General features: G+C 41.5%; 1 protein-coding gene across 4 annotated transcripts in view; it reads right to left on the bottom strand.

Moving 5' to 3' along the window:
* Nucleotides 1-8935: 8935 nt before the first annotated feature.
* Nucleotides 8936-15930, bottom strand: part of dock4b (dedicator of cytokinesis 4b) — a 140733-nt gene continuing 133738 nt past the window's right edge. For all 4 annotated transcript variants that reach the window (XM_026147369.1, XM_026147372.1, XM_026147370.1 and 1 more), the window contains one exon: nucleotides 8936-11373. In XM_026147369.1, the coding sequence (XP_026003154.1) occupies nucleotides 10918-11373 (456 nt within the window). In that variant the 3' untranslated portion in view covers nucleotides 8936-10917. The remainder of the gene's footprint in view (nucleotides 11374-15930) is intronic.

Below are 15930 nucleotides of genomic sequence, written 5' to 3'. Positions count from 1 at the left end.
CCTGCGCTGGTTTTCAACTCCACAGCAAACCCTTCAGGAGACGATGCTTCAAAATCTCACCTGACCTCATGTTTATTCATGTTTGTCGGAGAAACAAGAAAGGCCGCTTCACGGCCAAGCTAGCCAGGCAGAACTAAGGCAATCACCCAAGAGATGGGAGAAGGAAGGAGCCTAACATTTAATTTAATATACGCCCCATGGAGAATGAGTGCAGGTGACAGTGAGAGGTTGGATAAGGGCAAAAGACTACCTTTTAAACATGGCTGGCCTGATGCTAGCTTTGATGCAGCTGCCCTCTGGCCCTGACGGGCAGACTACTGAACCGCGTGGGCTGGAGTGGAAGCAAGGATCGAGAACCCTTGGCAGACACAAAAGCTCAGTAAACAGGGTCGCTATTTGCTCACCTTTGTCGGATGACTCATTGGAAAGGATTCAGCCGTATGCTAATGAGAAGAGTGGAGTTGTCTGGATAAAAGAGTCTCTAGAACTAGCAAGCATAGGGGTAAGGCGAGTTAAAAAAGCTGAATAATTTCAAATATTTTGGGATTAAATACTTTCACATCTCTCTCCCTTTAAACTTGAAATTTGAGGATTGCAGCTCTGCTTCTTTGTAAGGAGCAAAGGCTTCTGCTGGATCAAATACTTTCTTTTAGTGATTCATGTTTTCAAGTAGGTTTTAACCTCCAAAACTTGGAAGGCCCTGCACTCTCGTTTTTCAAGCATCCTGAAGATTCCTGTGTTCATTCAACAGGAGCTGTTTCAACACACAACAACCCAAATGCTGATTTAAGGCTTAAATAAACCACAGATACAATAAGCTTGCTGCATCAGATAGGGTAGTCACTTAAAAAATAAAATATGATGATGGCAGTGGGGGGCTAGATCACCATGGAAACTTATGCTGAACACACAACCTGATATAAAGCATGTGTTCTGGGAGTGCCACTTTTTCACAAATTCTTCCATTTATAGTGTCCTGTAAGTATGATATCAATTTGCACCATAACATAAATATACTTATTTTAATGCTCAGTGTGCTTGTACTGACCAAATTAATTATTTTCTTCAGCATCTGGCCTACTTATTTGCAGCACACTGTTATACGTTTATGTTCTTTATAGATCTGTATCACCTGTTCCTCTGAAAAGTTCTCTGAATGAAGAAAGCAATGCCAAATTGATTCATTTTGTGCAGAAGAAGACTTCAGCGACACGTCAGTTGCACCTTTTTATGTGAGCATGCACAGACCCTGAAGCAGAAAGCCCACGTTAACAAAGAAAGTTGTCACCAGCTGCTGTGATACCAGTTCCAGTACTGTGCAATGGTCTCGAGCCTCCCCTTGTTTCTCCATGTTTTACTGAGATAAAGATGCAGAGATTTCTTGAAACATGTGCAAACATACATGGAAAACATTATATCAGGTAAAACTTTTTATAATCTTTTTAAACAGTCTGCAGGAATTGTTCTCCTTCTTGAATGATATTCAAATATGATATTCCTTCATCAAAATTACACACAAAAATGTATAGAATATACAAAATTAAATCATGTAATGTGACCACATATTATGATGTGATAAGTAATTTCAGCTTAAACCCATTTTAGCAAAGGCACTACACCACAGAGTTTGTCATGTTAGTTGCCAGATAATGATAAAATGCACCAAAAGGCACTCCTTATATATCCAGTATGTGTTTTATACCTGTGAGTTGCAGGCCAAAACCAACACGTTCTCACTCCCAAAGCGTAACATTTTACCAGGGTGCCAAATCGTTAGTATATTACGCTTTCGGCCACCCAACACATCCTTATATTACGAGTTTGAAAAAATACATAAGAACCGTTTGGAATTAATCTACACATGTACGTTTATTTTATTTAAATCGCTTTGGAAAACACTATCTAACACGATTAAGGTGATGATTAAGGTGATGATTAGGGTGGTGGTTAATGTTAGGGATAAGGTTATGTTAGGGGTAAGGTTAGGGTTAGGGCTGGAATACACAGCTGGAACGTCTGTTAGCACGAGAGCGTTATTCTGTTCAATTTCGTCCACAATCCGGCAGGTAGCATAGGAATGCAGAAGGTCACCTTTTGCGTTCCCGTGGAACGCCTTGGAATGTGACAAATCGTTGGTATATTACGCGTTGGGAGTGAGAACAGGCTCACCAAAACATTTTTAGTGCTTTAAACAGGGTTCTCAGTGTTGATTTATGGGGTAATGACTCCCCATTAGAGCCAGCCCCAAGTGGCTGCGAGAGGAACTGCAGTTTATGGCATTTGCACATTAGCTTAAGTTTTCAATCCTGGAAGTTGCTTGTTGATACAACCAGACTTCTTTTTCTGACCACAGGTAATGCCCCCTTCTGCCTTCTGTCCGTTAGGAATAATGCACATTTCTTTTCAGACCATTTTCTTTATACAGTCTGTGGTCTTTTTCTTTTCTTTTTTTTTTCTTTTTCCCATTCTTGCTACTCACTAGAACTACTCATATAAAGGTTTATGGAGTAGAATACTTTGGATTCAAGCTAAGTCATCTATTAAGTATCATAACTGAAGTGTATTTTGGCCATGTCCCTCTTTTATCACACATTTGAAACTCTGCACCAAACCTTCCTGCAGTAGTTTTAGAAAACCAATGCACAAATCTACTGAATATACTGTATACAGTGTGTCTTTTACAATAATACACAATCTCTCTTTCATATACACACACCTGCATTTCCCCGATCTTTTTTTTTTGTCTCGGGCTACACTGTAGTATTCAAAGCATTTGAAACTACCAGTCAACTCCCCCTTCAACTGAGGCAATAGTCTTCCGAGGAGGACAGCACAAGTTAAAAAAAAATTAACTTCACTCATCTTGCCATTAAAAACAACCTGGAGTATTTGAATCTGTCAGGTGAAAATCCCCCGTAAGCTGCCGAACACAACAGAGCAGATATAGGAGTGGAGCTGAAAGATAAAACACCCCATCTTTTCTTGCGAGCTTCTCTTTGAAACTTCCCTTCAGTGTTGCCTCTGAGATGGAGGTTCTTTGCTCCCTGCAGAGCTCCTCCAGCTTCCCCCCCTCTCCCTGGAGAGATTTGCAGAGCGAGACAAATACCTTGGGTTTCTCTGCGGCTGTGTGTTCTCCAAAACTCGCTCCAGGCAATTTTAAATTAATACCTAGCACTGCCTTTCCCCTGATAATTATGTATCATCACCCATGAATGCTATAAACGGAGGATGCTTAGTGCTTGTATAATAGGGCTAAACTGCAGCAAAAACCTCATTCTGGATATAATGAATGCTGCATCTCTTAGAAAGGTGTTGAACATCTTTACAATTACAAGGAGCTCTGCGGGTTCTCAATATTTACATGCTATTACAGCCCCGTGCCTTCCAGCTATGCTTCCTTTTGTTGTAAGGAAGATATCTATGCCCATGCAAAATGTCAGTGTCTTGGATCAGCAGAAATTTGTCGCCTACTTAACTCTCTCCTGTCCTTTAAGCTGGTATAGGCTTTGTTTGCCTCTTCTACAAGCAAAAGGCAGCTCTTTTCTCAATAATGAGCAGACCGACAAGCCTGCTGAGGTTTCTAACCGACTACAATTGTCCCAGGCTCGCTGAATGGCGAAGGCACATCTCTCCCAGTTTCTGTAATACTACCCGTGCTGCGAGGAGACTCCGCGATTAGCTGGATATTCACTCCTGACATAATAATTGTCAAATTAGAGCGAACCACCAACAATTATGATGAGTGTTGACAAGGTGAAAGTGTGAACATTTCCCAATCACCACGCTGCATGCACAGTATCTTTATAGGCAAAAGAGAGAGGGGGTTTGCAAGTGTTCAAGGTCCCTCAGTCAGTTCTGTCAAGCAGCAACTGCTGTGCTGATTATTGGGTGAGAGCATTCCTCAACACCCTCTGAACGTGTCCCATGGCAGTGGGGGTCGTGTGGGGGTGGGGTGTGTGTGTGTGGGGGGGTCTCTGTCAGTCTGAACCTCACATTTTAGAGGTCTGAAACTAGGAATTTGTTCATCTCATCAAACCACAATTCTTAATCCAGTAATATTGGCTATTGTGGCACTGGTGCAAGAAACACCGTATCTATTCAGACATCAGCAGTGTGCAGGAACTTTTCCATTCCATTCCATGGTCACAGATTCACACCTTCAACTAATTTAGAATTACCAATTAAACTAACATACATGTGTTTGGACTGTGGGAAAAGGGCAGACTGCCCCAGAAACAACCCTCCGAAGGAGAAAATGCAATCTCCACATAGAGGAAGCAGATTCGTGCCCAGGACCTTTTTGCTATGAGGCAATTATGCTAACCATGTCAAGACCACGTAAGAAGCAGACAAGTGTTAAGAATCTCTTGCACCCAACGGAAAGTAACAGAAGTACATCTGATACCTCCTGGCTGTCATTGAAATCTGTCAGTCAGTCCATTTGTATACATAGAATGGTTTACTGACTGTGTGGTCTGCTAGACTGCAGATAGAGTCCTCTGCCTTCTGCTTTCTTCTTGAAAAGTGAGCCAGAGTGTGGCAGTACAACTCCTTGGGGTACATATGGTTTTTGGACCTGTCATAGTGAATTCCACGTAGCTGCTTTGACTTAAGGGTGATGGTATTACACATGCTGAGCAACACCTGTGCTGTTCAATGATGAGCCAAAGGGTTTGCTGAAAAAAAGGCCTGTTATGTAATCATCAGGAACCTGCTTGTAACAACTAGTGAATTCCTTGTTCAAATAAAGCCTCATCATTTTGCGTCGAGCAACCCTAATCTGCTTTGTCCTTTCATTTTAAATACCTCAAAATTCCATGTTACATGTTGCTGTAGTAAGGTTATTAAAAGTAAGAGGCAAAGATACAAAATATTACTTCACAGCAGACTTACTCATGTAGCATTATATAACGTGGAACTGACTCTAACCTCTTTTGGCAGCTGTCTTTCCTCACGGATTCCACTTTTGGGTTGCCAGCCACTTCTTCTATTTACAGTTTGCGATTTCACACAAAAAGTGCACTGATGTGAACTGTTTACACTATCTGCCCAAAGCCAATGCTGTGTCCAGCGAATAGACTCTCCTAACCAGAAGCAACAACATGCTCCTAGGCTTGCCTCCCATCCACAACCACTGAAGAGGCAGATTCATCACTCACGGTAAATCAACTCAGTTCTTTGCAGAAGCAGAAGTGTTCTGCCTTGTGAATGTCCTGCACCCAACAAAATGAAACAGGCTTATAATACTGTGACTCAAGTCAAACCTTATTTCTTCATATTTTTCTTCCAATAAGCCAGACTTTCTTAAAATGTTTAAAGTGGTCTTGAGTAACAATTCTCCTGGCTTTCTGAAGGTCTCTGAAAGTTTCTCTTTGGACATTGGCTGATTTTTCTTTCTTTTTCAGTCTAGTCCTTGTACCTGACCATGTTGTCAGCCTGTTTAACACTGACCTTTGAATCATTCTGGCATTTAAAAGATGGCATCTAGGTCAAAAGACGAATCAATTTTGTGTCTACACATGACAGACAACTTTGCAAAGAACCGATATTAAATGGTATATTTAGACACTTTAATGTTCCCATTTCTTTAGTAAACTATACAAAAAATACTAAAGATAATAGAATCTGACAGACATAAGATAATATTTTGCAGTGTAAAGTAGCAGGCCTAAAAACCTGAAAAGTATTGAAACTCTGTAATCTAATAAAGACCTTCCACAGGACCTGAGTGATGTGTCCTGACAGTTGATCCATTTGCAGTTTGCCAAAGCTTCATCAGAAAATAGTCTCAGTGGAAGGGTGGCTGTCAAGCTATTCTTAACCCTTTATAGCCAAGTGTATCATATTTGGTACATGAGCTTTTGAGACTTCTACATCACCGGTGTGATTCCCAGATTAGACATGTCTGGTTTAGATAGTTTGGTTAAGTGTGTCAGGGGAGAAATACAACAGTATATGTCTACAGCTATCTGTAAAACACAGTGGAGGTTTTGTCATAGTGTTTGTATTTCAGCCAGTGGTGTGGTTGATCCACCATGAAACACCATCTGTAAAGCATTCGATTGACAACGGTTTCATTTTTCAGACTAATGATGTTTCCAAACATACTGGCAATGTAATAAAAACATACCTAGATAGTGTTCTGTTGTTCTGTTGTGTTGGCTGGACCTGGAAGGCAGGATAATAAACCAGCTGTTCTCCACAGAACCAGCAAATGTATACTCTCAGTGGCAAGGGAACAATGAGAACGGCACCACCAAGGCTGGAGACGGAGCAATACTGGAAGAGCATATAGGAGAAGGACGCAACCATAATGGCAATGCTCAGTGGCTAGTGGATCATAGCAACCTCTCCGAACAGGGTCCAGTAACCATCATGGTGGCAGACATCCAAGCAAGGGTCTCTAGTATGAAGAGTTGGACAGCACCAGGCCCCGACATGGTTCACCCCTACTGGCTGAAGAAGCTGACTGCACTCCACGAGCGTCTGGCAGCACAAATGAACCAGCTGCTAGTTGACGAGAGATACCCAGAATGGCTAACCGAAGGTTGGACGGTCCTGATCCCCAAGGACCCCAAGAAGGGACCGGTCCCCTCCAACTACCGACCAATAACCTGCCTCAGTACTACATGGAAGCTCCTGTCAGGCATCATATCGGCTAAGATGAACAGGCACATGGGTCAATACATGAGCGGGACACAGAAAGGGATTGGCAAGAATACCAGAGGTGCAAAACACCAGCTACTGGTAGACAGAACAGTCAGCCGAGACTGCAGACCAGGCTGACCAACCTGTGCACTGCCTGGATTGATTACAAGAAGGCCTATGACTCAATGCCCCACAGCTGGATACTGGAATGCCTAGAATTGTACAAGATCAACAGGACCCTAAGAGCCTTCATCAGGAACTCAATGGGGATGTGGCGTACAACACTAGAGGCCAACTCCAAGCCCATAGCACAAGTCACCATGAAGTGTGGGATCTACCAAGGAGATGCTCTGTTCCCACTGCTGTTCTGCATAGGCCTGAACCCCCTCAGTGAGATCATTGACAAGACTGGTTATGGATACCGACTACAGAACGGAGCAGTTGTCAGCCACCTCCTGTACATGGATGACATCAAGCTGTATGCCAAGAGTGAACGAGACATCGATTCACTCATCCACACTACCAGGATATACAGCAATGACATCGTGATGTCATTCGGGCTGCAGAAGTGTAGTCGGATGATAACAAAGAGAGGGAAGGTAGTCAGAACTGAGGGGATCGAGCTACCAGAAGGCAACATTGCAGACATAGAGGACAGTTACAAGTACCTGGGGATCCCGCAGGCGAATGGGAACCATGAAGAGGCAGCTAGGAAAGCTGCAACCACCAAGTACCTGTAGAGGGTCAGGCAAGTCCTGAGGAGTCAGCTGAATGGTAAGAACAAGATCCGGGCCATCAACACCTACGCCCTGCCCGTGATCAGGTACCCAGCTGGTATAATAAGTTGGCCAAAGGAGGAGATAGAAGCCACTGACATAAAGACAAGAAAGCTCCTTACCATGCATGGAGAGTTTTACCCCAAGTCCATCACCCTGAGGCTGTACGCTAAGCGGAAGGAAGGGGGCCGGGGACTGGTGAGTGTCAGCACCACGGTCCAGGATGAAACAACGAACATCCAAGAATACATTGGGAAGATGGCCCCAACTGACCGAGTGCTCAGTGAATGCCTCAGGCAGCAGAAACCCAAGAAAGAGGAGGGAGACGAGGAACCATCATGGAAGGACAGGCCCCTGCACGGTATGTACCACCGGCAGATAGAGAAGGTGGCTGATATCCAGAAATCCTACCAGTGGCTGGACAAAGCTGGACTGAAAGACAGCACGGAAGCACTAATCAGGATCAGAATTGTGTTTATTGGCCAAGTATATGTGCAGACACATACAGGGAATTTGGTTTTGGTAGATGGCGGCTCTCAAGCACAGCAATGTAAATCACACACACACACACAGCAATGTAAATCACACACACACACACACGTGTCTATATACACACATTACACATACATACACAAAGCATACACACAAAGCATACATAATCATGGCAGCACAAGAACAAGCTCTGAGTACAAGATCCATAGAGGCTGGGGTCTATCACACCAGGCAAGACCCCAGGTGCAGGCTCTGTAAAGATGCCCCTGAGACAATCCAGCACATAACAGCAGGGTGCAAGATGCTAGCAGGCAAGGCATACATGGAACGCCATAACCAAGTGGCCGGCATAGTGTACAGGAACATCTATGCCCAGTATAACCTGGAAGTCAAAATGGGAGATGCCCCCAAGGGTGATGGAGAATGACCGAGCTAAGATCCTGTGGGACTTCCAGATACAGACGGACAAAATGGTAGTGGCTAACCAACCGGACATAGTGGTGGTAGACAAAGAAGACGGCCGTAGTGATGGATGTAGCGGTTCCGAATGACAGCAACATCAGAAAGAAGGAACACGAGAAGCTTGAGAAATACCAAGGGCTCAGAGAAGAGCTCGAGAAGATGTGGAGGGTGAAGGTGACGGTGGTCCCAGTGGTAATTGGAGCACTAGGTGCGGTGACTCCCAAGCTAGGCGAGTGGCTCCAGCAAATCCCGGGAACAACATCAGAGATCTCTGTCCAGAAGAGCACAGTCCTAGGAACAGCAAAGATACTGCGCAGGACCCTCAAGCTCCTAGGCCTCTGGTAGAGGACCCAAGCTTGAAGGATTGACCGCCCACAGGGGCGAGTGGGGAATTTTAAAATTTTTTTATATATGCATTTCTATATATGTTTGTACATGTTTTAGTAAACCCCTGCACCCATTTCCCATTTTGCTTGCAAAATATACAGAAATGATTGGTAGCTTTTGCACAGTGTTGTACATCCACAAGGTTTCATAATGTAGAAATCACTCAAATATATGACATAGGGCAGTTTATTGAACTTGTAAATGAGTTAGGAGTCATTATGCATGACCTCAGTTTTTCTACACTCACAAAACCATAAAAGTTTGAACATTTATAATAATAATTTGCTGCTTCAACATTACATTCAAAGCTGTAAATTGTTATAGCTACATTTTGTTAAAAACACAGTATTTACATTAATTGTAATACACAAATTTTATATTTGGCATACTTACATTAATCTCATTTAATTTACAGGTTCTCAAGTGCTGATTAATGTGAATATTTAATCTCAAATAATTCACAACAAATCAAAAAGTAAATCAACCGTACAAAAAATGAAACATATCCAAACAATACCAAAGCTACCCATTCCCGCCCCCCAGCCAAAAACATTTTGCACAGGATTGATTTTATTAATATATTATGCCAAAAAAAATGTCTCCATTTTACAAAACAGTGTGAGATTTGCCTGCCACAGAACATTTACTTCACTGCAGCAATGCGATGTGGTTGTGCTGAGAAGTCAACTCACGTCCTCTTTTTAATTAAACAGAAAGTAGACGTCAACTGTACAAATATTTGTCAGTGATTAGCTTGTAAATATTTTCCCAACACAACATCATTCCTCATGTGTTTTAAGGTCACTGCTGACTGTGAAAATCTGCTCCAATTACTGCTTTGTCAAATAAAGACTTTAGAATAACAGTACAGGTCATAATGCGGACGACAAGCTATTGTTTGTGCTTTTCGAAAGTTGCGTCTTATCAGTAGGTTAAATATTAATTTAGATTTTGGGGTAAAGTTTATTATTTATTAGGAAAACAGGGAAAAAGAGACCCTTTTGCAGCTGAGCTTCTCCTATTTTCTTGATTCCAGGTCCCAATTTAAAAAAAGAAAAAGAAAAAGGTTCTCGACAGCACATTGTTCAGTTTCCTTTGGCACATTACTCGATCCCCTCCCCCCCTCCCTGTTGTCATATACATCATGCAGGAGGAATAGGATGTGTTCACGTTAACGGCAATAGGCATTGTAAAAATTCCAGTTTGTGTTAGAAACTGCACCTACCTTTACCTATGTGTTTGGTCCAGACTCTTCTTGTCACTATGGGTAATTTTAGCAAGTCGCTGATTTAAAAATGTTCGAATTTCAGAAGAAAGAATGGCAGCAGAGTGGTTTCTTTAGATTTCAAATCACACTAAAAGTCTGCTGAGGTTTCAAATTGAATGTGACCACATGAAGTAAAACTGCTCTCATTATTGTGCCAAAGTTGCATTTGCCAGAGTTTCTGTATTACTGCATATTAATAACAAATATAAGGTCACAACTGCGGTCAAATTTGTAAAATCAACAACACTGTTATTAGATCTTTTGAATTCCATACATTTTAGTTAGTATCAGTTCAAAGTTTGAGGTTTTTGTACCATTGCTTATGTGGATATGAAAATAAGAACACACCGTACTACATCGTACTACACTTCAATGAAATGCATACTCGAGGCCTCTAGCACCTTTTTTTTTAGCCGTACAGTATACAAATATACTGAGCTGTTAAGGGGAAAAAAACGTGCAAGACTCACAGATAAAAGACTCTGTTTCCAATACTTAAGGCAAAACAATTCTCATATATACCAATATACATATATTTGAGATTATTACATCTATCAAAACTGTGTTTTTCTAGAGTGTTCGGTAAACGTGTGGTGTTACAACTGACTGTGGTGAGCTATTGTATGTACTAGAGCTAAAAGTGCAGAACGACCAAGTCAAAGTCAATGCAATGCTCTCTAGTAAATACAAAAGAAACTTTATCTGCCAGCTTTTCAGTTTCTAGACTGCCTGTTAATGTGTAGGCTTGTGTCTTTTACTGGAGTGTAGGTCAGGAATGCCAAATTGAATGTCTCTAAAAAAAAGTGAGTGCCATGTAGAAAAGTGCAAAATATGCCAGTTTTTTTTCTTCCCACCATCTCCTTTCGTGTGCTCTGTAACCAGCACCTATAGCTGAGACACCTTCCTGGGCAGAGGCCTCGGTCTGGGGACTCGAGGGTCGGCGGTTCCATCCAACTTCATGCTGCCTGTGCGGAGCTGGTGAGGTTTGGGCGGCAGGGCTGGGGGGTCCGTCTGTGGGGGAATGGAGAGACTGTGGGGAAGCGGCACGGGCCTGCGGGGGTTGTTCCTCTCGTACACACTGTAGGGTGGCGGTGTCTTGTTCTCTCTGCGGATGGGCTCGTCCGAGCTACTGGAGACAGAGTTTGGCAAGGTGGTAGGTGGAGGCAGTTGGTGGGGCGGATGGTCACCTGTGGGGAGCTCGGTTCCTGAAGCTTCGGACACACTACAGCGACTGAGGGAGGATATGCCGCTGCTGTAGCTGCCGGACAGGACTGGGGAGTTGGAGACCAGACTGGCAGATTGGCACTCAGTGGGCGAAGGGGTGAAAGGTGGCACTGTGGTCTAGATTGAAGAATAGGAGACTTTATTTAAAAATACTGTAGTTCACTGCACAAAGAAATAGCTTTACCAGTACGGGACATGGATATCATCAACAACAGTGATACTACTACCAAATCAAATCAATCTTTAGTATCTGTGTTTTTGTACAAAAATAAAAATCGAAGTGGTTTAGAGATTATAGGGAAAATAGTATTACGAAAAATGCAATATGTCATTTGTTGCTATTCATCAAAAGTTTGTATTTGCCTGTCTTGATGCACACTCAGTCATCCAAGTCCCAAAAAGTTCATTCTGTTCACCTGAAAACACTACACCCACATGAAAAGAATCAACTTTTTGGGATTTGTATGTACCTATTTTTAAGACCTTCTAAGGCCCAGAAGAGTTTTGAATTCTGACCCGACACATAAAACACAACTTCAATAAGGCATACTTTCTTCTGCACATGACTGTATAAGCCCTATAATGGATCCTTGAGGTACACCATAGGCAATCTGGGGAGCAGATGGGAAGTTCCCATTCCTATAACTCCTAATAAACAGAAAATGATCTTAAATGTTTGCGTACACTAAACCCACAATGACTGACGTCAGAATAGCTACAGACAGAATAAGAGGTGAAGCTGTTGTGAAACTTGTAATCGGAGTGAAAACAAGCATTATTTTACTTTTAGACTTTTTTAATAAGGATATCAAAATATTAGCTGTTCGCCAGATTATTAATTACAAAGATTCGCTCTGTTTCTTTGTCTGATATGAAAGAACTTTTAAGCAGTTCCTAAATTAAACAAACAAACAAACAAACAAAAAACACCCTTTTGAAAAGAAAGTCACCTCTGGAAGAAAAAAGTCACAAGAAAACTGATAAGATCTTGTGATATTGTGTGAAATTTCTTTTGGTAAACAATTAACTGGGCAATTAAAATATAATAACAGACAAACAGAAGATTGGGTTTTTGTTTTTTATAAATAAAAAAAACAAAAACTGACCACCTTCAACTTCAGTGATTTTTTTTTTCTTCTTTTTTTTTAAATTTCATTTGAATTACGGAGCCTGGAAGCAGAGTATTACTGAAGAGGAAATTAAAAAGTATAACAATAAAAAAAAACAAAAGAATATATATAGTGATATTTTTGAGGATCTTCATCCCACGTATAACTGATAATTCATCTAGTAACACTTTCTAATAACCAATATTAAATAACACAAAAATAAGCACACTCAACACTTTTTTTCCCATGTCAATTACCATCACCATGAAATAACCTCCATGCTGGGGTTATGTTTCCCTCCCAAATGAACAAAACCTTAAGTGCATGACAAAAATATTTTGTAAATTACATATGTCATATAAGTTTTGTCTTAATTATCATGAGTCGCTTGTGATAACCACTTAACCTGTTGACCCCTCCCCCCCACTACGCTGGCTAAAACACGTGTGCTAACACAGCTGTGTGGCAACAATGAATAACCTTAAAAATGTAGTCTGTGAACAGAATGAGAGGACAAGTTTTCTTCACTCCATCAACTGGGCCTGTGCACCGAGACGAAAAAACACAATATGCTGCACTTCCCTCCAACAAAAATCCGATCACTCATCAAAATGTTTTTCTAAGCAATTACACCACACTGCCATTATATCTGCTGAAAATAATTGGATCTAGTGAAGTATACAGTTGATCAGTAAGGTTGCATTGTTCCTGCCACAGGGGCATGCACAAAGAGATGTATTTGACATGCACGACTGCACAAGCCTTTTCACATTTGTCCGAGCATGATAAAATCTGTATATTTAATACAATCCTGACAAGTACTTTAAACTCCTGACCCAGTTTTCCACCTCTGGAGATGAGTAAGTGCAGCCCTGTCAGACTTGCACCATGTGTTTTCTGCAGGTTCACTGCAGTCCTGGGGTTTGTGGTCTGGTAATAGGCCTCTGGCTGCACTGACTGATGTGTGCGTTTGGCATGGGTGCGCTCATGTGCCAGATAATGGGGCCCGCTGGAGGTCCACAGAGGATCCATCTCAAGCTGTGCTGAGATGGGCACTCGGCACTTCGCTACAGGCTTCTTCTATCGCCACATCGAGCATGCACGCAAACAAACGTGCCAACACACTTTGCCACACACAAATCTGATTGACAGAGCATGCTGAGCGCCAAGCTGTCACTCACACTTTGGTATCCAGTGTCTCGCTCTCTCTCTTTCTGTTTCATACACAAGTGGTGGGAAACGCACACAAACAGCCACATACGTGGCAGTTGTCACATGTGAGGAGACATCACACCTGTGACGATGCTGGGAGCTCAGCACTCCCGCTTGTGACAAATAAGATAGCAGCTAGCAGAAGACTAGACAGCTTTTCAAAACAACTTTTTACCCTCATTAAGAGCTCCCTCACTGCTTAGTTAAACTTTCCCAGATTTCTTCTGCATTTGCAGACTGGTATTAAGATGATCATCAATAAATCCGAGCTTAAAAACAAATTGAGGTTTATCTATAGATAAACTTTGGGGTCAGAGACAATAAAAAAAACAAAACAAAAAACAAAACAAAAAAAACAACCTCTTTTAAAACTTTCTTTCTTTCAAGATGTTGAGGGGAACATTCACTGCAGCACAAAGAGGTCTCGTCACTTTAATAGTAAAGGAAAAACAGACACAACAAATAGGGTTCAGGCGTTGAAATTTAAAAGGAATCCCGGCTATTAAGACATGTTTGCACTAAAATGTGTACTGTGCTTTCAGTAATAATGTGGTATTAAAATACGCCAAATGTTTTCCTTTTAAGCACATTTTGAAAATTGTCAACCAGTACTTTGTTTTCATCCTAATCTAAACTATCAGTCACACAAGGACGCGAAAGTGGGGGGAAAACTACTGGTGTCTATGTGGCAACTGCTTGCCAATGGCAACTGCGACGGTGACTGAGAGCGCTTGTTGTAAAGAGCTCAATTTTATAGCAGCAGCTATCCATGGTATCACATAACCGCATGCTAAAGACATTAATAGAATTTGAATTTTTATTATACAGTGAAATTACAATATCGTTATTTTTACATTCTCCATGATTCACAGTGCACCAAAACTTTGAAGCTGTAGGTCTTAATCCAGATGTTCTTTGGTCCTTTGTTAGCCTCCATGACCAGTATAGTGCTGGTCTACCAAGTTGTAACCAGGTCATTAATAGGTGAGTTAATTAATACCGTTGCTACACTATAAAAAACAAAACAGGTTAGCTGAAACGAAAGCGCCAATACTGCTGACAACCAATACATGTCATCGTCCCAGAATGCATTGTGTGCGCAAAAACATGGCTGCTTCCACAGCTCCAAAATAGTTTTAAAAAACAAAGATTTAATGAACAACGAAAAAATTGTAGTTATTCTCAAATATGTAGTATTTTTTATGTAGTGGAGATAATTTGATAATTTTAGAGTAACCTGTCATAATAGTCGGGGTTCCTTTTAAATTCACTGACAGATCACTCCATCTGGTTTTGCATATTTTTGACGAGCACGCAGAGTGACATCGTCGTAGAGCTTGAATTCTAACTCAGAGTATAACAGTTGGTTTCTACCAGGTGTAGAGTTACTTAATACACTGTATGCCCTCTAGCCAGTCCCATTTTTTTTGGACACTTTGGGACAGGTGTGACATGAAAGCTACAAAAACTTACATGAAACTACATGAAAACCATTAACAGTGCTGGAGCTGTTAATGGTTTCACTGAACAGTAATACAAAGCTCCCCCAGTCTCATGGCTGACACAGAGTAGAATAAAGACCCTGCAGCTGGTTAGCTAGAGGATACCAGTACGGGAAAAAGATCTCGAGGCTGCTGCTAAACGTCTGTCAGGCTGATTATGAATATGATTTCAACTTGCCGACAGATGAAGCTCAGTCGGACCGGGTCTTTCCCAGTTGGGCTCAGTCGGTGTTTACAGTGAGCAGATTAAGGGACAGCTTTACAAACAGTCTGTGCCAGCGGGGAAAAAAATAATTTTCTTTAAAAAAAACTCTTGGTGTTAAAAAGCTACTGTTGGGATTTACTAAGTGTAAGCCTTGGGACTGAAAGGCATGGACACAGGTATTTTTGCAGCTAATGTTATTGCATTCGTGCCCCAAATGATCCATCCACCTAAAAAAAAAAAAATCGAGTCTTTTTAAATTCTCTTGTACATAAAAACTCAGTTGGTGAGATTTTGCTTATGATAAAAGAATTGTAGCTGAGATGGAACAATCCAGATACATTTTTATTTCACATCATTAGCATAACAATAAAAATACCAATACTTTCATTTTTACTTTTTTCTGTCCAAAATTATTCATGCCTCTCATTTCTTCAGTATCAGGGAAATTGCCGTTGACAGCACAGATATTTTCGCACACCCAGACTGTGCTCCGGATTTCTCTACAGGCAAAAAAACTAAGCTATGTCGATTTCTAGAGCATTTCTGGGAGCTATAAACTGAAGGGAGTTGGTAGAAACATTGTCAGCTCATGGTCCCATGGTTTTTCAACAAATGGGCCTGGAAACCTTGCAAAAGTGAGTAGAAT

The sequence above is a fragment of the Astatotilapia calliptera genome, chromosome 17 (genome assembly GCF_900246225.1).
Source record: "Astatotilapia calliptera chromosome 17, fAstCal1.2, whole genome shotgun sequence".
Classification (NCBI taxonomy): Eukaryota; Metazoa; Chordata; class Actinopteri; order Cichliformes; family Cichlidae; genus Astatotilapia; species Astatotilapia calliptera.
This window is presented reverse-complemented; position numbering and strand designations above follow the sequence as displayed.